Raw genomic sequence first — 23420 nt, 5'->3', positions numbered from 1 at the left:
AGAGTGGAGCTCTCTTGTATATCAGGCCTTACCTGAGGCACTGCCAACCCCAAATGACCATATGCCCCCCTGCCCGACAGGGGCAGTGTAGCTGGTAGTGAGCAGCGCAGGGTTGACTGAACCAGTCTGCCGGATGCGAGCCAGACGCTCTGTGCCAATGGGTGGGGGCACCTTGCGATCCTGGCTGGAGCTGCTGGCCTTGGCCTGGATGAGGGCAGGGGCTGCAGTGGAGGCCGAAAGAGGTGAGGATGCTCCAGACGAGACTGAAGGAACAGGAGACTCACCTGGGCATGGACACAGAGGGACAGACACTGTTAGTCAGAGCACATGTACAAGATGGCTATCACTTTGACAGCTTGGGAGAGTGACACAAAAACCACAGTCTAATCAGTCGCCTTTGGATTGATTAGATTGAAGCCAGTTTTATGCTTAATCATTTTGTGACTAAAAGTATGATTAAATTCAGGGTGGATATAATAGGGGATTGATTTATCCAAGTAAGGGTAAAGCCCCTGGTATTAATATTCTCCACAGTGGAATTCCTACACAGTACACATTTGTCCCCCTTTGTATTTCTGTTGTCATACTTCATCTTAAATTGGTATGAAATGTTTGTGTTTGTGATTATAGTCACTCTGTTGTTCTAGGTTCTACAATTTGAATCTTCTTGTATGGAATATAAGCAATCTCTCATTAGAAATGTGTGTAGCCGATTCGAAACGCGATCCACAGGCACTCCTTCAAGCGCTGTGCACCGCCGCTATTTCTCCCAGTATAGTCTTAAGCAACACTGTACTGATTTTACTGAGGGGTTACGTCACTTGTAAGGTGCTCATATAGGCTACTGAATGAGCCCTGTTACACCCTTCCCCTCTGAACTCCTCCTCATCAGTCTGATGAATCTGGGTCACGGCACGTTGTGGTCTGAGCTCCCCGCCTGGGATTCGAACTGCACACCACAGGCGCCCCTCCGACCGCTCCGCACCGCAACGAGTCTTGAGCGGGGAGCTCTGACCACACCGGCTACATGTGCACCCTCAGGGAAATTTTCCAGTGTTTTGTAAATATTAAAAAAATGGTAGTGTGGTGGATTCAAGTGCTAAATACCACCTGAGAGACTAATACAATATTTAAGATAAGCTGTAATATAGTTTGGAAAAGGTTGTGTGTGAAATCTGACTAATGCCCAACAAAGCTAAATGTATCCATTTACAGCCTTTATACATACAGTGGGGGGGAAAAAAAGTATTTGATCCCCTGCTGATTTTGTACGTTTGCCCACTGACAAAGAAATGATCAGTCTATAATTTTAATGGTAGGTGTATTTTAGCAGTGAGAGACAGAATAACAACAACAAAATCCAGAAAAATGTATTTCAAAAAAGTTATACATTGATTTGCATGTTAATGAGGGAAATAAGTATTTGACCCCTTCGACTTAGTACTTGGTGGCAAAACCCTTGTTGGCAATCACAGAGGTCAGACGTTTCTTGTAGTTGGCCACCAGGTTTGCACACATCTCAGGAGGGATTCTGTCCCACTCCTCTTTGCAGATCCTCTCCAAGTCATTAACGCAACTCAAACCTTCAGCTCCCTCCACAAATTTTCTATGGGATTAAGGTCTGGAGACTGGCTAGGCCACTCCAGGACCTTAATGTGCTTCTTCTTGAGCCACTCCTTTGTTGCCTTGGCTGTGTGTTTTGGGTCATTGTCATGCTGGAATACCCATCCACGACCCATTTTCATTGTCCTGGCTGAGGGAAGGAGGTTCTCACCCAAGATTCTGAATCATTCAGATGTTCACTGGCAAACTTCAGACGGGCCTGTACATGTGCTTTCTTGAGCAGGGGGACCTTGCGGGCGCTGCAGGATTTCAGTCCTTCACGGCATAGTGTGTTACCAATTGTTTTCTTGGTGACTATGGTCCCAGCTGCCTTGAGATCATTAACAAGATCCTCCCGTGTAGTTCTGGGCTGATTCCTCACCGTTCTCATGATCATTGAAACTCCACGAGGTGAGATCTTGCATGGAGCCCCAGACCGAGGGAGACTGACAGTTATTTTGGGTTTCTTCCATTTGCGAATAATTGCACCAACTGTTGTCACCTTCTCACCAAGCTGCTTGGCGATGGTCTTGTAGCCCATTCCAGCCTTGTGTAGGTCTACAATCTTGTCCCTGACATCCTTGGACAACTCTTTGGTCTTGGCCATGGTGGAGAGTTTGGAACGTGATTGATTGATTGCTTCTGTGGACAGGTGTCTTTTATACAGGTAACGAGCTGAGATTAGGAGCACTCCCTTTATGAGAGTGCTCCTAATCTCAGCTTGTTACCTGTATAAAAGACATCTGGGAGCCAGAAATCTTGCTGATTGATAGGCGATCAAATACTTATTTCCCTCATTAACATGCAAATCAATTTATAACTTTTTCTGGATTTTTTTGTTGTTATTCTGTCTCTCACTGTTAAAATACACCTACCATTAAAATTATAGACTGATCATTTCTTTGTCAGTGTCAGAATCAGCAGGGGATCAAATACTTTTTTCTCCTCACTGTATACAAAATTGGGGAAGTTTTTCCAAAGTCTTACTTTGGCCAACATCAGACTTTAATATTTTAATTGTCATACATCACATTCTGCTTATTTTGTATTTCTAAAAGTTATCATAATGGTAGCTGTGGGTGGGGAGAAGTTAGAAGTAGCTTTTTTTTTTTTCTTAAGCTCTTGTTTCAAGGTTCCCAGGAAGATGCATTCCATCAGCAAGAAGCCACCCTTGATGTGAGAATGTGCTCAGACAGCACTTCCATCTATGGGTGGGTCTCAATACAAGTTTGATATTTGGAACAGTTCTTTAAAAGAATGATGTCAAAGGCAAGATGTTCTCAATGATACTTCTAACAAAAAAAAAAGTAGGGCATGCAAGGGTTAAACAGAAATCCTGCTGAGGTTTTCAAGACAAAATTAATGGCAGAAAAAGCAAATACCAGTACATACATGAGGTTGAAGCACTCCAAGGGTGGGGCGAGAAATGCTGTCTGCTGAAGCTGGGAGTCCCTCCAGGAGCTGGGCCTTGTAAGAAGACTGGGCTACCTGATATGCTAGTGGCAAAGCTTGTCAGTGGCGTGGAGGAGGAAGAAATAGAATTGCCAGAGGGGTCCAGTGCATGCATTCCTAAAATACATGGGAAACAAAAATAAGGTTTTAAGCTTTTCTTTAAAAATAAAATACCCATCATACATATGTTGCTGCAAGTGACATTTCAATGTAAAAGTTACCTACTGTTAGTACAGTATGAAATTCTCTTATAAATCAAAACTCAATAGTATTGTACCTTAATGTTATACATTTGTACCTTGTAATACATTTGCCACTAAGTGTAAGAGTAAGTGTGATTTATCATGAGCTTTTTTCAACTGCTGTTTTTTAACCAGTCACCAACAGTGAGGGAGAAGAATCAAGCTTATTAACACTGAAGCACATTGATGTTTTCATACAGCAAGATATATTCTTGACAGCAGTGTGATCTGCATGGAGACTGTAGACTCTCACAACTGCCTTACAAATGGGTTCCCTACGGTGTAGGGAATGGGAAATAATGTAATGTCAAAAAAAAAAGTCAAAGTCTAAAGCTTACCAATTGGACTCGTGACAATCCTCTGGGATGCAGAGCGGAACCCAGGAGCCTTGGAGCCATCAGGGGGAAGCACGTTCTCCAGCTGTGCCATGTTCCCCATGTACGTGGCTGGGGTGCTGTAGGCCTGGTCAGGGGGGGTTCTGGTGGGCAGGTGGCAGGCACCCCAGACCTGGTTGGTGTTAACCTGGCTGTTGTCGAAAATGCTGCTGAAGTGATTGAAAAGTGCTGCAGGGCCAAAGTTGGGTGGCAGGGCTTTGTTGCCATGGCTGATGTGCATCTGCGAGCCGTTCATCATGCTGATGGTGGAGGAGAGCTGTAGGGAGGGGGGCAGACCGGGCTGTTGCTGCTGCTGCTGCTGCTGCTGCTGCTTCATGGCTTCCTGTGACTGGTTGGAAGTCACAAACACAGACTGCTGCTCCTGCTGCATGGTACTGCTTGGGACCATGGAGTAAAATGGGGCACCGGGCTGCATCCGGGTGGAGACGCGGGGTGCCGGAGCAGCGAAGTGAGGTAAAGTGTTGCTGGTGTGGGTCACACTGCTAGCGCACACTGTGACCGGGCGAGTGGCGTTCAGGCTGGAGGAGGGTACGGGCGCAGAGTCAGCGCTCGAAGTATAGGGCATTGGCATGGACTGCCTGACCTCGGCGGCACCCGCTGTTGGCTGAAGTGACAGCACAGAGGAGGCAGTGGAGAAGGCTCCCATAGCTGAAGGGTTACTGATCTCCGAGGTGCTGCCCAGCGTGACAGTGGGGGTCAGGGAAGCACCAGCTTGCTGCTCAGTGATGGGCTTCTCTTTAGCAGCCGAGAGAGGTGTACAGGCCTCGTTCTTAGGCGGTTGGTGCAGCTGCTGTTGTTGGGTGGGGGGAGGAGGGGGTGGGGTTGGGGGTGTAGTGGGCTGGGCACTGTGCAAAGGAGCTGGGGAGCTGGCAGGCCGAGAGCTGCAGACGCTGGTGATGGTGGAGGTGACCGAGGTGACACTGCTGGTCTTGGGGTCGGCAGCAAACAGCTGCTTTCTGACCGAGGAAGGTGTGGGGCTGCTGGTGAGGCAGGAGGGAGGCTGTGTGGCATTGGAGGGTGGGGAGGCCATGATGGGAAGGGTTGGGGCTCCGGTTGCGTATTCATTGTGGGAGGCGCTGGGGCGGACTCCACTGCCATTGTGTTTGGGGGAGCTGTTGGTGCTGCCGGGGCTGACGGGGCGCACGGGGAACGGGCCCCATGTATTTGGAGAGGGCGAGAAGGTGCCGCCGAACTGGGCCATGGGCAAGCGGGGGTGTCGGATTTGATGCATAGTCTGGGCCGCCAGGAGGGCCAACTGGGGGTGGGCGTAGGCCAGAGGAAGAGAGACTGGGAAAGGAGGGCGCACACTGGATGAAATGTTCTTGTTGAGCTTGCTGCCGGGCTGTGAGGTGGAGGGCGAGGAAGGCTGGAACGCCACGGAGGAGGAGGGCACCACAGACACCATGGCCTTATTCCCGGCGGCTGTGGTGCTGGTGGCACCGGTGGAGGTGGTGAAGGTGGAGCCAATCTTGGTGTTGGCAGTAGGGGTTCTGATATGGTTGCGGGGAATCAGGTCTTCCAGCTCCTTAGCAGGGTCTTGTATCAGGGCGTTGATGAGCTGCACTGCATGCCTCGTGGACTCCGTTCCTCCTCTGAAAAGTTAACAAACAGATTTAAAACCAAATTCTGCTCTTTCAGCTTTTCTATGCCTAAGTTGTAAAATTCCCTTTGTGGTACAAGAAATATTATGATTACAAAACGGGGTGGATCTTAACAGTGTGTACCTGATAGTGATCATCCTTTCTCCATTCTTGTCCTTTTGTTTATCCACGTCAATATGCGCACCAGTGACATCCTGGATGGCAGTGATGTTGCATCCTCCTCGGCCCATTATTCTGGATACCACCGAGGCTGGAACTGACAACTTCTTAGATCTAGGATGTGAAAAACACTGCAGATAAGCAACTTTACAACTACACTGAACACCGCAATGAATATTAAGTACTTTACTGATGCGATTGAGAATTACTTAAATGGAATTAAATCTTAGAGCATTTGAAATATAACTGCATAGAAAACATTAAAGTCTTGGTCAAAGTGTTAGATCTGATTGTAGACACTTCCTGCAGGAGACACGAGACAGATAGAATGCAGTTTGTGTACATTTAGAGCTACGAAGCAGAGATCCCTTGTACTAATAAGTCATGTTTCTTCAACATATCAATGGAAGAAAAAGAAAACTAGTTTCCATGCCTCCAAAATTGAGTTTAAATTGTCTTAAGGTCTGGTTCTCAAAATGAGGAATTGGGAAGCAGCTTAAAGAAAATCTGGATTTTAAAGAAAACTAACCGTATAAGCTTTATAAAGCTCATGGCCACTGATGTAATTGCTTTGTCCTTTTCATCGGTTCAGGAATGCAAAGATATAAGTTAAGCAGGGGTCAGAGGGACATTTGTAGTTACCAAACTGAACTGTATACATGCCACATATTGTGGCGTGCTCTGTCATTAAATGCCGAAGTAGAATACATTATATTTTTTGGATACACCAGTAAAGGAAAAGTACTACTATGCAGACCAGCTCTATTTACTATGACAAAATGCGCAGCCAATTACTTATAAGAGAAAGAGGAGGAGGAAGTGGACTGTACAGAAAAGGGTGGAACGTGTAGCATTTATTTTGAATATGAAATGAGCAGCAATTAGTAATTCAGATAACAAAACCAACCTTCTGACAACTTCCTTCCAGCCCTCCTCTCTCTTCTGGCCTCTTTTTGGACTGGTCAGGTTCATTTTGCTGTTGGGAGACGTCACTGGCAGTGATATATTTTTAAATGTGGAAGATAATGAACTGGGAGTCAAGTCATTGATGCAGTCTTGCATTCTGGGGAGGAACATAAGAAAAATTATCAATACTTAATTTATGATTCTCATTTGAAACTACTAAGGAAAGTAAACTGCCTGGATAGAGCAATATGTGCTTTTTACAAATAGATTTTAACCAAATTGGTAAACGCATTCCTTCAAAGCAGATCTAGTTAAATTTAAGAATGGAGTCTAATTGATAAAACACATTAAAAACATTGTTTAAAAAAAAAAAAGAAAAAACTAAAATACATTTCACAGAACATTAGAGAATATGTTACAGGGATATTTTTAAAGTTTGATTGGTCTAACATGGTAGCCTGTAATCACTAAGCTTGGAAGAACCTCAATTCAGACAGCCTCATTGTATTCTGTTAATGCTAAAAACAAACACTTTTAATGTTAGTTATGACCTGATCAAACAGGCTGAAAAAAGGAAAACAGATGTCACAGTCAGGCCCTCTAAGGGAATTTGAGCAATGTGGGCTGCAGTCAAAAGAAATAGCAAAATCAGGGAAAGTAAGAAAAGTTTAAATACATCAGTTTTTTTTTCACTTTACTTATATTTGTTATTTTTAAAATACATTACAAACTTCTTGGAAATGACAAACCAATGAGAAAGGGTCACTAACTTTGGTTGTGATTTGGTGATGGAGACTGTGACCTTGTCATCCCTCTGCGAGGTGTGCAGGACTGGGCACTGTCTCTTCTCCACAGAGGAGGGCAGGTCTGGCAGATAGTTGAGCTCCTGGCTCTTGCTGCCGCTGCTGCTCTCGCTGTTGCAGTCGGTGCTGTCCAGGTTGTCCGAATCACTGTTCCCTCCAGCTCCACCACCTCTCGGCTCCCCATGGATTTTGTTTTTGTCCGCTTTCTGCTGTGCTAGTGACATCTGTGGGTCTTGAAGTATGATCTGCATGTTCTGGGAGGTGTCCTTGGTTTTGTTTTTCTTGTTTTTGCGGTTTGTGCTGGGCGTCGTCACCACGTTGGCCCTCTTCTTGCCGAAGGCATTGGTAAAGGTAGCCGAGGTGGCGGAGATCCCAATTGTAGTGGTAGTGGTTGCACTGGGAGGTTCAATAGGGACTTCGGGTTCTGTGTAAAATTTTTGGGTGAGTTTACTTAAAATTACTCTTCAATAATAAATGACAGTGGACAAAGATCAGTTTATATTTCATATAGTCTACATTTAATTAAAAGATAAATAAATAACATTCATCATCTGTCTGAAATGGTAAGAAAGTGAGCCGTGCTGATTAAATACTTTCCCCAGTTATGAAGTATGTAGATGCAAACCTCACTCTACACCATATTCATAGCCAATAATTTCTACCTACTTGAAATCAACATATAAAAATAAAAAAGTATAGCATTAATATAGTAAGTGAAAGAAAGTATGTAATGCTTTAGTTAGCATTTCAATGCAACACTGCAAGCTAATACAATGGTACCCCATTCTAAATGATGCACTCTCTCCTCTCTTCTCCACTATGTTGATAAAAATGTCAGGTTATTTCTGTTGAGCCCATCAACACAGATGTGATTTACCTTCAGCGGAATCCTTTTCAGTCTCTTGCATTTCTGAAACCTCCTTAGTTTTAGCCTCCTCTTCCTCTTGCTTCCTCTTCTGCTCTTCTTTCTTCTTCTTTCGCTTTTCCTTACGCTTCTCTCTCTTGGCTGCAAGGGCCTGCTTCTTACTTTCTTCTCTGGACTATTGGGGTGAAATACAAGATGACAGGAAAAACTGAAAATCTTAACCATATACCTAAGTTAGTGTTCTCTGCCTTCTAAACAGTACTTCAGACAATCTTTTGAACTGGTTCACTAACAATATTGCAATGCTACTTTATTTAATTGATTACTGTATAGACTTTATACTACAATAAGGGGCTTGGAGCAATTTCTGGGCCTGTGAGTCCAAAACAGATTTTTTTTTTTTTTAATCCAACATCTCATAGTTAATGGGCTAGCTTCACCAGAATTAAAATGAAACCTTCTGTTTTATGTAATGCAATGCTCAAAATGACAAATAAAATTCCAAGTAACATATATAGCCAAGGAGAAAAAACACTATAGTTAAATAGAGTGACTCATAAGAATACAAAAAAAATAGTTATCCACAATTAAATGTATAATTTCTTTTTTTTTTTTTTTTAAATCACCTTTTCCAAGTCCAGTTCCTTTAACAGAATACTAGCATTCTTATTCGCTTCAGCTGCTTGTTGGTCTTTGGCTTTAACAATGGTTTCCATGCACTGGTGACATTTCTTCAACAGCTCCTGGACAGAAGAGGAAACCTGCATCTCAGTCTTGGAAAAATTAAAAATCACTAACTTGACCTCAGAATAACACAAACAAATTGAGGGATAACATTGAGTTATTAAATGAAAAACAATGAGGAAAAGCATTTATAACATTACAACTAAGTTGGAGTCTTTAGTGTGTATTTGTGGAGAGGAAAATGGCCTTTTACAGGTTACAATCTAAGTGTATTAAGTGATGTGGAAGTATAAGGCAAAGAGGAAACAATATTCCACTATACAATCTTAGATGATATAATTTCATCTAAATGTAAATGTCACATTCTTCAACACTAGCACCGCCATAGCCGCTTTCAGCAATTCAAAGGTAACATTCTGCATAGATTAATTTCTCCTGCATATCCATTTTTATGTTACTAAACATTATTACCTATATGGTGTTTCAGCTAAAAACTTATCAAAAATAATACATTATAAATACTTTCTTCAACCTCCAGAAACGCTGCTTATGCAGTAGCCCATGGGTTCCCAAACTTTTCGACCCAAGTTCCCCTTTACCGCCCAGAATTTTGCGGAGTACCCCCACCGGAAAGTTGCTCAAAGCAAAATAGTGAGAGAGCAGGGGGTCACTGCAAAGTAGTGTGTGGGGGGTGGGGTGGCTTTCATCCGCCTTTACATTTTTCTCGCGCACCCCTTGGGGTCTGCCTGCAGTAGGCTATAATATAATATATAATGCAGCTGCCAATCTGTGCTTTGCAATAAAATTTTAATTGTGAAAATTATAATATTTAGTGTAGAACCACATGAATTTCTATACATCCTATATTCATATATTATCATTATTTTATATAAAATATAAACACAAATCACAAAATATAAACAATTCAAGAAACACACCTGATATAGCTCTACTATGCCTTATGATCGGCTCAACAAGTTTCTAATGTTCGTTTGGAATTCAATCTTGATTATGTTGTAAACCATGGTCTTTGGATCAGTGCCATAATCAGTCACCTGTTTGATCATATATGCTAATTATTTTGTATTAAGTCTAGGGCTGGCAACAAGTTGGCTGGTGTTGGTGTTTATTAAGACTGTGCTGGCAGTACAAATCATTATCTATACATGAATGAGAATATGCCCCTTACGCTTCAGCCAGCGCTGTGCCCAATGACACATGGAATAAAGACACTGCCAAGCTGCTAAAATGCAAAGCAAACAGCCCTGTTGCAAATGCACTGAAAGTGCACATTCTGCATTGATGTACACAGCTGTGATAGACAAAGGGCTTTCACATTGCATAAGTTACATTTTAGTTTCATGCTATTTTTATAACTGTTTATGTTTTATAATTGTATAAGTCTGCTAAGATATGTGCATACTGATTTCTACACCAGTTTATTGCATAAAGTTTCATAGTAGTTATTTCATGTTTATGTACAGTACTGTGCAAAAGTTTTAGGCTGTAAAGTAAGAATGCTTTCAAAAAGACATGTTAATAGATTATATTTATCAATTGACTAAATGCAAAGTGAGTGAACAGAAGAAAAATCTACATCAAATCTATATTTGGTGTGACCACCCTTTGCCTTCAAAATAGCATCAATTCTTCTAGGTACACTTGCACACAGGTTTTGAAGGAACTCGGCAGGTAGGTTGGCCCAAACATCTTGGAGAACTAACCATAGTTCTTCTGTGGATTTAGGCAGCCTCAGTTGCTTCTGTAATCCCAGACAGACACAATGATGTTGAGATCAGGGCTCTGTGGGGGCCATACCATCACTTCCAGGACTCCTTGTTCTTCTTTACGCTCAAAATAGAGCTTAATGACTTTCATTGTGTTTGGGGTCGTTGTCATGCTGCAGAATAAATTTGGGGGCAATCAGATGCCTCCCTGATGGTATTGCATGATGGATAAGTATCTGCCTGTACTTCTCAGCATTGAGGAGACCATTAATTCTGACCAAATCCCCAACTCCACTTGCAGAAATGCAGCCCCAAACTTGCAAGGAACCGCCAACATGCTTCACTGTTGCCTGCAGACACTCATTTGTGTAGTGCTCTCCATCCCTTCAGGAAAAAAAACTGCCTTCTGCTACAGTCAAATATTTCAAATTTTGACTCATCAGTCCAGAGCACCTGCTGCCATTTTTCTACACCCCAGTTCCTGTGTTTTCGTGCATAGTTGAGTCACTTGGCCTTGTTGCCACGTCTGAGGTATGGCTTTTTGGCCATTAGGTCTTCCATGAAGGCCACTTCTGACCAGACTACTCCGGATAGTAGATGGGTGTACCAGGGTTCCACTGTTTTCAGCCATTTCTGAGCTGATGGCACTGCTGGACATCTTCTGATTGCGAAGGGAAATAAGCATGAAGTGTCTTTCATCTGCTGCAGTAAGTTTACTTGGCCGACCACTGCGTTTACGTTACCCGTTTCTTTGTGCTTCTTCAAAAGAGCTTGGACAGCACATCTGGAAACCCCTGGCTGCCTTGAAATTTTTGCCTGGGAGAGACCTTGCTGATGCAGTATAACTACCTTGCTGTGCTCAGTCTTGCCATGGTGTATGACTTTTGACAGTAAACTGTCTTCAGCAACCACACATTGTTAGCCGAGTTTGGCTGTTCCTCACCCAGTTTTATTCCTCCCACACAGCTGTTTCTGTTTCAGTTAATGATTGTTTCAACCTACATATTGAATTGATGATTAGCACCTGCTTGGTATAATTGTTTAATCATACACCTGACCATATGCCTACAAAATCCCTGACTTTGTGCAAGTGTAGATAGAAGAATTGATGCTGTTTTGAAGGCAAAGGGAGGTCACACCAAATACGGATTTGATTTCGATTTTTCTTCTGTTCACTCACTTTACATTTAGTTAATTGATAAATAGAATCTAGTAACTTGTCTATTTTTGAAAGCATTCTTACAGGTTTTTTTCACACCTGCCTAAAACTTTTGCATTGTACTGTATATGTGCTTGTTTTGAAAAAAGAAACACTAATTATCAATGTAAATTCAATGTTTCTGCCCTGAAAAAGTTGTGATATTCATATGTAAAACTAAGTTTTATCCAACACTTTCATTTTCGTCACACACCTGTTTTATAAAGGAGACAAACATTTTGCAGGTGCAACAGTTGCATGTAGTCCAAAATCTCGGCGGTGCTAGTGTTAAAGAAAAACTCATATGCAATCCATAGAAACCTACCTTGTCAGCAATGGTAGCAATGTATCTCATGCATTCAATGTCAGAAGGGAACTGATTGACTTCTTTCACTAGATACTGCACAACCTTCACATGGCCCTGTGTGGATAAACAAACGCTGCATGAGGTGTATCTGAAAAACAAACATTACTGCTTCTATTGCTCCCAAAAGGCAAGAGGAAGATGCATGAGATGCATCTGGGCTCTCAAACTAGTTCCTGGAAGCCTGCAGTGTCCTCTGGCTTATGATCAAACCAGTAACTTAATTGATCAAATTAGCTGATTAAATAGATTAAACTAATACAACTAGAAAATGTAAGCTACCAAATGTTCACAATTTCATGACAATGCTATGGATGTCTAATTGATAGAGTCATTAGATAAAGCAATTGAGAGGTCCTTGATTGTAACTGTCATTCACAAAATGGCTAGTGACGGAAAGTGGCTGTGTCCACACACACAACAGTTACAATTGGGTACAGTTGATCAGGGTACACAACGGGGCTAAACACAAGATCCATAATTACTCACATTCAGTATTTTCATTTTTCATTCTTCAAATTTGTCATCGTGCTATACATTGCAGATACTATGTGTGCTACACTTGCATAATCATGAACAACCACAGGACCAGGCATGTGCACAGATAGACCCCAGGTGGTGCCTGAGCCCCTGCTGCCATTATTCTGAACTGAAAAACTGCCCCCCAACAGAATGCACTTAGTCAGATAAGTTTATATAAAAAAATGTTTACCACTTTCTTTTTAGTATTAAAATCTTCTCAAGGGGGCAAAATGAGAATGAAGAGAAGCAAATTCAATTAATCAATTTTGGCATTGAATAGAAAAGATTTGATAAAACCAAGGCTAGATTTTCCAATGTAAAATTAGAGCCGTCAGTCGATTAAAATATTTGATCAGTTAATCAATGGGCATTAGTTGATTACATCGGTAGATTAAATCAGGCACTTATTAACATAAGTGTAACAGTATTTAATTGGTTGTGCCACAAAGTAATACTTTAATAAATGCTAGGCATTGATATTACAGTATAACACTGAGCGGGAATGGTAATTACAGAAATTAATGTGTATATATATATATATATATATAAAAAAAAAAAAATTATCAAACTAAATTGTAAATCGCTACAACAAACTGATATTTTGCTCACGAATTATACTGTAAACTACTCAATACTGCCCTTGTAAGAAAAGCATTGTTGAAAATTAAACAGAAAACCTTTGTCTTCAGTGTTTCCTTCTGAATCCACTTTGAATCCAAAGCTAGACTGTAGTTTTCCCCATTAGCAGATTGTAATCAATCTCTACCTCACCCGTCTATGGTCTTTTATGTGCTTGAAAAACTTGTATAGCTTACAAGTGTCTTCTTACAAGTGTAATCAGATTGAGTGGACACAGTGATTACGCCACAAATAAACACGTTTCATGTATGTTTTGACTATGTACCATTTTATACCAATAATTGTAATGTTTTATGTTCACATTTACATGAACTGTATAAATCGCCAGTCATTATGAGAAAAAAATCTGCTTGATTAAACAGAAAATATTGATCGATCAATCCATTAGTTGATTAACAGACCCCAATAAATTGAATCAGGCCTAGTTCAAATTTACACACTGATAACAGTTGGAATTAATTTTATTACTTTTTGCAGTTTGCAGACAATTTTGAGTGAGAAAAGCTATAAGCATGTTACAGAACCTCTAATCAACATACATACTGCCTTTACTCATCTTTCACCAGCCCAATGACACGACAGTTCAGAGGAGGGAGGGGAAGCTGCTCTCACCTTGCGAAAAGCTGCCATGAGAGGGGTGATCTTGCGGTTGTCGGCAGCGTCCACGTCAGCCCCGGCCTGGACCAGCAGCTGAACAACATCAAAGTGACCTCCGTTGGCAGCCAGCCACAAAGGCGTGTTCCCCTTCTTGTTCCGCACGTCGATGTGAGCTCCTCTGTGGGAATCGTAACCAAAAACCATTAAAACATCATCGCCCCCCATGGCTTTGCTGTAAACAGTGGCGTGGCACAGAACAGTATGCAAACCATAAGCAGGACCCCACCCAACATTTTCGAAGGGATGGAGAGTTGGAACTAGAAAGATTGTAAAGAATGTCTGAAGCTGGATCTCGAGCTGGTCTAAAAGGCCAAATGTCAGTTGCTTAATTAATTACATAGTGATGTCAAGTTGAAACCATGTAAGAAGTCATGCAATGCGTATTTCTCACTGAACACTGACAGGGTGTACGTAAAGTAGCTAGTAGGCTATCTAAGTCATTTTCAAGAGGCAGCTGGCACTATCTGACAGTCATATAAAGACCAGCCAGCCTTTCACTCCATGCCAGGCCATGAGACGGAATGGAGCACTTTCAAATTAGATCCGTAATCTGAAATTCAACCAAAGAACACTGGAGACACATTCATTCTTGATTTCTTGCTAAAGATGCATTCCTTGCGCATCTACAAACATGGTTATTATTGATTTGAGTTACTAAACCTGAAAATGCTTGAAGAAACATTTAGTAGTAGTACTTAACTACTAATGATGATCATATCACAATGTAAAAAAAAAAAATCTACATTTAGGCCTTGTGAATACACTTAATATACACACACTTACACCTAATGACACCACATCACATATAATGAAAACTTTTTAAATCAAATAATCCTGATATTCCATTTTGTATATGATTCCACACTTCAATACTGAAAGTGGCTTACAAAATTAAACTGATTGAAAATCACTATCCTTTTTACAAACCCTGAAATCAAGTTGATTCATTGGGCTGAGTGTCAATGAAGAGAAGTCTTACCTGTTAATGAGCAGCTCACAGAACTTGTAGTGGCCTTTGTCAGCTGCGATTGTTAAAGCTGTGTCCCTTGAAGAAGGCACTGGTGGTGCATTGACATCGGCTCCTTTGTCCAGTAGGACACGGCCCACCTCAGCGTAGCCTCCCGATGCAGCCTCCATTAAAGGGGTCAGGCCAGTCTGGAGAAAGCCAGAAACCCATCTCAGCACTCACTGCACATTCATTCACTTTTTTTGGAATAAATACACATAAAACATGAAAGACCATGGTGACCATCAGGGGATAAAATTAACTTTTTTGGCCACTGTGTCTGGTAGAAGGAAAAAACTTAGCCACTTGGTATTTTTACCAGCCAAAGACAAACATCACCAGAAATACATGAGGATGTGTAAATGTGTTGAGAACATGTTGAAACATTTATTCAGGTAATTAATCAATCAGAATAACAAAAGCTAATCTCACACCTGTATAGACTCTTGGACAGGTGCATATGACGGAAAAGGATCTGGACATAAAAAACATGCTCCCACACACTGTTTTTACTTGCAAGTGTTATAAGGTCTTTGACCAAAACATTGCATTCTATTGAATTATAACATTTGCAAGTAGAGACAGTGTGCGGGAGCATCATTTTGAAATTAATGAATCACATATGCAATAACATGGCAGCTAATGGGGATCTGTATAAACACACTAAACTAACACATGACAAGGGGTGTTATATGGTGACACATTATCACTCTTCATACTCCTCTTCCTCTTCACTGCTACTCCCTTCTCTGGGTTTCCGCATGGTAATTAAAAGTCATTACATCTCAAAAGTATTTTCTTAAGTCATTAAAATGAATGATGTCATTAAAAGGCATTGTTAATAAGCTACAATGTAAAAGTCTGTTTCTCTCTCTCATCTGCACTCTGACCACTGCTCTCACAGCAGCGCATAACCTGATCAGCTGAGTGTGCCTGGGCTGAGAGAGGTCCTTTGGATTGGGTAACAGATATAATCTCTATGGATGATGACAGACAGTAATGTCCTTTCCTTGCCATCTTCTGCAGTTGTGCAAAGACGCAATGTAAACAAACCACACACTTCTCTTCAGAATCTCCGCTATGCAGAAAAAAATGCATGTCTCTATCGCAAATTATTTCCGATAAATTACGTCGTAACTGATGAATACTTATCTAACACAACAACTTTGTTAAATAATAACGTATAAAATGCATTATTAGAAGACATATGGAAATGGCATAATAACAGCAGACCTGTCAACTCTCGTATTATTGTCGACATTAGCGCAACTTATTGTCACAATTTCAAATTAACTATAAAGTTTGTGATTATTTGTTTATAAAGGAATATTTTGCAATTACAGCTGTAACTGACCGACCAATATATTTTTCTTTAAATTTGTATACATTTTAATTCAATTGCCAGTTTGGCAATGTGAGCTGCAACGAAAATGCCTTAACATTAGCGTCCTTGTGGCAATGTTTTCTGGTCACAACAGTGAAATACAAAATGTATAAGACTTATCTAGCTAATTTATACAATCTACTTGATTAAACGATTGACTTTTCCACATTTCCAAACCACACTCAACACAGACTGCTGTGTATGTAATGTGTTTGTTGCTCCTCTTTCCTTTTCTGTCATTGCTAGTTTCACAAAAGGGTGTTTGGCTTTTAGGTGGGTAAACATATCAGCTGTAAATTCGTGGTAGTTTAATTGCACTGCACATATTATACACGTATGTGCTTCTCTTTAATGAAGCCATGGCGCATACCTGCAGAATTCCACCAATTGTGCATGTATGGAACCTTGTCAACGCAACTATTATAATTCTAAAACACTTTGATCCAGGTCATTAAAAAGTCAGTAATTATGACTATGAAAAATCATTAAAAGTAATCATCTTTTCACATCCTTAATCTGCAGGAACCTTGCTTCTGCTTCATTGCTCTCCATGAAATATGTCCTCCTGGACCAAAGGCTGTCCAACTGCCATATATTTTCAAAAAACAAGATATTGTGGTTGGCCAAATCAACTAAGATACCAACACCACAATGTCAACAAATGAATTAGTCTGTTGAAACATTTCGACCAATAGGCTAGGAGTTCAAAGTGGATGGTAAGATTGACAGATTTACCAGCCACTAGCTAAATATACCTGCATTTGGCAGGTGGTGGGTGTTAATTTTATTCTCTGGTGACCAAACATCCTGGATTTAAATTAAATGTCCTGAAGTCTTGACAATTGAGTTTATGTAGGTTATACAGACAAAAAATGCTAATAACGAATGTGGAAAAACTGTTTGAGTAAGTAATGAATCTCAGAGTGTTGTAGCCATATTTATATATATATTTATTAGTAGTTCTTAAACGACATATATAGGGTACAGTCGCACCCTATATTTCATACTGTATATTTCAAACTGATATGCTAAGTGGCTACACAGGACAAATTTAAACATAAAAGTGCAGTTTATTTAACAATGCAATGCAGTTTAACAGTGTTTCCTACAGGATTCTGTGTTTGCAGCAGGGGCACCGATTGTTCTAGGAGGGTCCGGAGATTTGAGATTTTTTTTTGTAGAACAGTCAGGAGGTCACGTCTGGTGACTTTTTGACACATAGGGATGTCAGTTTAGCTTTATTTCCTTAGTGTGACAACAAATCAAGAGTAGAATGTTTAGTTTGTGTGCAATGATGAATTTGTATTCTAGCTTATCCACTTGGTCTAAATGTGGATAGAGAGATATAGGCAACAAATAGGTAGTAAGATGTGTTTATTATAATAAATGTGCTATAGATATGAATACAAAAATAACTCATTCCCAGTATCCAAAGTAAGGATGAGACTGAATAGTCGAAAATTCCACTATCAACAAGTATATCTATTCCATAGTTCCATAACTATTCCATAGTCATATGAAAAAATATATATATACATTTGTAGCTCTGTAGCTGTAATGAAGATTGACGGCAGGGTGGGATTTGTGATTGACTAACAATGGTCGCGTTCATGTATCGCAGATTTCTGCAGTTTGACTGAAAAATTACAGATCAATTACAGATATAATTGCAAAATATTCCTTTATAAAACTCACAACTTTATAGTTAATTTGAAATTTTTTGGTAAAAAAGTTGTAACAATATCGGGGGAAACGGTAATACGAGTGACACCAGTTGGCAGGTGCTTATTGCTGCTGTTATTATGCAATTTCCGTATGTCTTCATATTATTGCATTATTTCGGATTTTGAATGCAGGGCAGGCGACTATTCAAATAGCTGAGGACAATAGCGTGGAATTACCAATGGTCAAAATATTTGTCATGCACATCCCTAATCCAAAGCCACTATCCATAACAAACTCATCTGTAAAATCGGGTAACATGAGATATCGGTAACTATAATACGCTATCGCTCAAACTAATTTTGTCAAGCTTACTTGCGCCATTCAACACCTCTGCAACAAGGAAAACAATATGGATTAATCAAAGTCTCATTCATAACAAACAGTATAGAAAGTGTTTTTGAGCTAAATCCTACAGTAGAGGTATAGCTACCTTGTCCCTTTACTTTTCACCTCAGCTTGCTAGCTGGTAATGACTGGTACTGGAGTAAAGCGGCAAGAGTCACTCTTGTTCTAGCCTAGTAGTAGGAGGGTGGGGCAGCTTCCCTGCTAACACACAATGTTGCCACAACATTGTAGCAATGTAATATAATTGTGTGTGAACACTGCACATCGAGTTAAACTGCACTGCACGCTCTTGTTTTTGCAGTGGCGGTGTAGATTCAGCAGAGGCATATCACCTTTCTAGAACAGCGGCATAGGAAAGCCTGACTAATTCTCCTACAGAGAAATAATGAGGGAAATATCTAAGATATGCAACTTAAGATAGGCTACATTGTCAATGTTAATCAGATTATATAGTGAGAAGTAATACACGTTTAAACGTACTGTTCAAATCCCCCATTAATTGAAATCTCCCATTATAACGGCCACATCCTTGCTACAAGCAGTCCTGATTACATTGTACAGTGCAACATCTTTCTGAATATCTGAATTGGGTGGTCTGGAACACACTCCTACCACTAATCCTCCAGATTTTTTATTCAAAAGTTTAACCCACTGTAGTGGGTTAATTTACTATTATTTCCTTTATATTGTCTATATATTATTAATGGTTTCATGTTGCTAATTCAGTCTGGTCTATAAAGCAATTATTAGTTTGTATTTACTCGGTTCTGGGGGCTACTTTAATTATTAGTTTCAGGAGTTACTTCAATCAAGCATGGTCTTCTCATGATTTCATTTAGCCATTGTCTTCTAGGATATTCAATCAGCTGAAACAGTTAAACAGTATAAAGGTTGTGTGTTTTGGGGCGCAGGTATTTGGTTAAGGACTTACAACGTCTTTGATAAACATTTGCTGCCTAAGAATATTGACCGTCACCAATCAACTCAAACAATTCAACAATGTCTGTGTTAATTATTATGTATGTGGTAAACTATTTTGTACAACTATTTTAATAAGATGCAATCACTTCCGACAGAGAAGACTGTAACCCACTGTCTATCTGAAGATCTAAAAAGGCTTCTCCAACTCACGTCCTCTGTTCTTTTCCTCACTTCATGTGAGAGGAGAGCTAGCTCCGGGTTAACAATAAGTTTAATAATAAACTTGTTACTTCTTCATCGGTGCATCCTGAGATTTACCACAACGGTAGACAAGACACCATGTGGGTCTCCTGATCACTAGAACACAATGTGTGATCTACACCTCTTCTCCTACTATAACTACCTCCCTGTTCTGGGGGTGAGTGGGCACCAAGGTGCTCTGGTGCTCAACTGCCCTCCCATCACCCTTTGTGGTGTCACCGTCCAAGTCGGTGTCCAGCAGTTGGAACCTAGCTCTTGGGATGTCTCTAAGGGATGTGAACGCCCTTTTCTGCGGTTTACGACTTACAGTAACCCAGCAGTTACAGAGAAACAGCACAGCTGCTTTAAGTACCTTTTTGTCTACCTGCACCCAATTCACATCTAACGGGCTCCACCTGGCACAAGTCACTTAATAGAATTCCTGGTAGTCCTCGACTAAATCACCTTTCCTTCAACCTATTTACTTTCACCAACTCAGCAGCAGAATTGAATTGACTTCAATTAAGGCAAACTACAGACAAGATTAACGTCAATTAAGGCAAAGTTGAAACAAAAATCAAGAATGCTGAAATGTCTGAAACTAGGAACACAATAAGATGGGTGCCTCTCACCTGTACTGTCCTGCATCAGTCTATGACAACTTGGATATACTTAGATTTTCAGAAAGCTTTTGAGAAGGTTCCACACCTTAGACTGATCCTAAAATTGGATGCTGTAGGTATTCAGGGTCATAGTAGTAGATGGATTATGAACCGGCTGATGTATAGGAAACAGAGGGTGTCGATAAGAGGAGTTGCTTCTAACTGGAGTGAGGTTGTTAGTGGAGTCCCACAAGGATTAGTACTAGGGCCTTTACTTTTTCTAATCTTTATAAATTATCTGGACTCTGGGATAGTTAGCAAACTTGTCAAACTTGCAGATGATACTAAAACAGGTGGCTCAGCTCTTGGCAGCACAGGTTATTCAAAGGGACAGATAACTATAATTACACTATGGTAGGAATAGAGCTAGAAAAAGTAAGGCATGAGAAAGATCTAGTAGTCTACATGGACTCCTCACTTTCTCCATCCAAACAATGTGGGGAAGCAATAAAAAAAAGGCAAACACAATGCTAAGGTATATTTTCAGTGTAGAATTTAAAACAAGGAATGTTAAGACTGTACAATGCACTAGTTAGAGCTCATCTGGAATACTGTGTAGAGTTCTGGGCTCCACACCTTTCACCGCGGAAAATTATGAAAGGCACTGACCATATCAAACCAGAGGAGCTTTTCCAGATCTGCAGGGACACAAAGACCCGGGGACAAAAATGGAAATTGGACTTCAAGGCATTCAAGATAGAAAACAGGAAACACTTCTTCACACAGAGTCATTACAATCTGGAACAAACTCCCCAGCGATGAGGTTGAAGCTGATAATTTGGGACTATTAAAAAATGGACTGGATAGGATCCTTGGCACACTTAGTTATTAATTGACAACAAATGACCAAGATGTGTCGAATGTCCTCCTCTGATTTGTAAACTTTATATTCTTAATACAAAACACAAGATAAAATAAAGTATTTATTTCTGTACCGTGTTTGAATACGCAAAGTCATGTTTCACATCACCTAAAGAAGGCACCTCTATGTACAGCTGGCTGAAGCTCCACATATCCCTTCAGTGATGTATCGACAACAACTATGCCAATTTGTGTAGATAGGAAAAACCGAACACATTTTACGAGGGCTATTGTGAGACATGTCTAGGTGGTGTCCAAAAACGCGACCACATCTGTGAATGTACCAGCGCACAGACACTAGGCTTTTTTATGCATTCCTCCTGTGCAGAGATGCTATTGGCTAAGTCGAATTTGTTTTCAATTCACAAGAATTTGGAAATAAGTTTCACCTGAAATTCAGATATCACAATTATGACGGGTGTTATGTTCCTCTTAACCCTTCCACTCTGGCAGTGCTAGAATCAATCATATTTGAACGATGAAGTGTATGGTGATATTGTACACCTATCTGAAGCCTTTTTGAATAACTGTTGGTCGTTAATAAATGACTGATATCTGTGAAGACTTCAACAACCAATATTTTATTTCGTTGGGGCGTTTACAATTTACAAAATAAAATAAAAAGTTAGGTATGGTTGAGACATGAAGGGAGCATATGGGCGAGAAGGTAGAATTTTACATGGCAGTCAAAATACATGATTACGGAGAGCAAAGTTAATACTTTTTTATATACATTAACTGAAATCTAATGTGCAGATAATTTTTTTGAACATTACCAATTGTTATTATGATATAGTTGTAACTAATCTTTTAGCACAAAATGTTTTTTTCTTGGTACAGCATTTTGTTGCCATACAACCATGCATTGAACTTATTTTTTAATTTTACCTATTTGTACTGTATATAACGTTTCATAAGGGTCCAGGGATTAAATGTTACATTCATTACTTTTTTCCCCAGACATGAAGAATGCTGAAGAATTGTATTGCATTTAAAAAAAAACTACTACTTTTTTGGGGGGTTGCATACTTTTTGTACCTAGATCAAATCACTGATTTTATCTCACATATTAAATTATAACAGTTGAATTCTAAGTATTCTTGGCTTTTCAGTACTCTTAATGTCATATTTATTATTAATTAAAAGTTATGCCAATAAATGTAGCAAACATGCCACATTGCCCAAAAATAGCCTCAAATATGGCAGGACCAGAAGGGTTAAAGGAATTTGGTATGAATCATACATTATACTGGTTTGTGGCATTGCCTTTCTGTGTTGCAGATAGAGATACTTACCTTAGCCCGGTGCTCCACGTTGGCCTTCCTGTCCAACAGCAAGCTGACCACCTCTGCCCTACCCTGGAAACATGCCAGAGTGAGGGCTGTGTTGCGGTTGGTCTCGATCTGGGCATTGATGTCTGAGCCCATGTCCAGCAGCAGCTTCACTGCGGGCACATGGCCGTTCATAGCAGCCAGCATCAGCGGGGAGATCCCCAGCTTGCTCCCAGTTCTGCAAACACAGGGAATACCCATTTGCTATGATGCAGAAACAGATGCACAAAATCTTCTAATTTCTTTACTCTTAAGAGCTCAGACTTATTTAGTAAATTAAACTAGACCTATGGTTCCCTTGCTTTATAGTTCTGCTAATGCTGACAAGTCTAGGCTCAAATAAAGCACTGAAGCATAAGGTGAATTGCTTTTTAACATATATAAATAAGCAAAATAAATTGCTTTTGTTTGTACAATAACCATTTATAGTACCTAATTTATAAACTACCATAAAATAGTAAATAGTGGCAAACAAACTAAAGATCTGAGTTGTGTCTTTCAAAATAGTGCAAAAAAATGTCACCACATGTATTAATGTAGCTACCTGATGTATCATCACTCAAAAGCTAAATATTCAATATCACTATAGTATGAATAAAATCAGTAAGTAAGGAAAGTAAGCATACCTCAACTTTCAAAATAGTGCAAGGCTAAGGTTAGTGTGTGCGAGAAACAGCCACGCGTATTCAAGAGCTGGGGGGGGGGGGGGGGGGGGGCGGAGCATGTGTGCTTTCTTTTTTTGGGCACATATATGTTTGGAAGGGCGGCACCATATTTTCATTCCATGAGAAAATGCATAGATTTATATGATCGATCTTGGGATTTTAAGAATCCCGAAACCAAACCAGAATCCAAATTAATTGGAAAATCTTTTTTTTTTTACCCAGCCCTAGCCATGATGCACAAATGTATAAATATTTACTTCCCTACTGTGTTTTAACTAGAACAATTAAACCCAGTTCTCTTAAAGAGACCCTCTATGCCCATTAAATGCAGAAAGCTATACAAAACAGAGTGGAAGTGGAAGTAAGTAATTTTACTTATTTGGCAGATACTTTTATGGAATGCAGCTTACATGGTTGTCAATGTATACAGTTGGAAAAGAGGTTATAAGAGGATAAAATCCTCA

The 23420-nt window shown here is 40.2% G+C and overlaps 1 protein-coding gene across 7 annotated transcripts in view; it reads right to left on the bottom strand.

The window, feature by feature from the left end:
• The window catches only part of ankhd1 (ankyrin repeat and KH domain containing 1), a 165101-nt gene that overhangs the window by 11226 nt on the left and 130455 nt on the right, over positions 1 to 23420 (bottom strand). For 5 of the 7 annotated variants that reach the window (XM_066716409.1, XM_066716403.1, XM_066716404.1 and 2 more), the window contains exons 20-31: positions 22256 to 22469; positions 14796 to 14971; positions 13772 to 13934; positions 11960 to 12055; positions 8652 to 8798; positions 8038 to 8200; positions 7128 to 7584; positions 6359 to 6514; positions 5416 to 5565; positions 3635 to 5283; positions 2995 to 3171; positions 33 to 284 (exon numbers count right to left, since the gene is read on the bottom strand). In XM_066716409.1, coding sequence (XP_066572506.1) covers positions 33 to 284; positions 2995 to 3171; positions 3635 to 5283; positions 5416 to 5565; positions 6359 to 6514; positions 7128 to 7584; positions 8038 to 8200; positions 8652 to 8798; positions 11960 to 12055; positions 13772 to 13934; positions 14796 to 14971; positions 22256 to 22469 — 3800 coding nt within the window. The remainder of the gene's footprint in view (positions 1 to 32; positions 285 to 2994; positions 3172 to 3634; positions 5284 to 5415; positions 5566 to 6358; positions 6515 to 7127; positions 7585 to 8037; positions 8201 to 8651; positions 8799 to 11959; positions 12056 to 13771; positions 13935 to 14795; positions 14972 to 22255; positions 22470 to 23420) is intronic. The other 2 variants (XM_066716405.1, XM_066716407.1) reach the window with 1 other exon arrangement.

The sequence above is a fragment of the Amia ocellicauda genome, chromosome 11, assembly GCF_036373705.1.
Source record: "Amia ocellicauda isolate fAmiCal2 chromosome 11, fAmiCal2.hap1, whole genome shotgun sequence".
Lineage (NCBI taxonomy): Eukaryota > Metazoa > Chordata > Actinopteri > Amiiformes > Amiidae > Amia > Amia ocellicauda.
The sequence above is the reverse complement of the archived record's forward strand: the minus strand, read 5'-3'. Positions and strand labels throughout refer to the sequence as shown.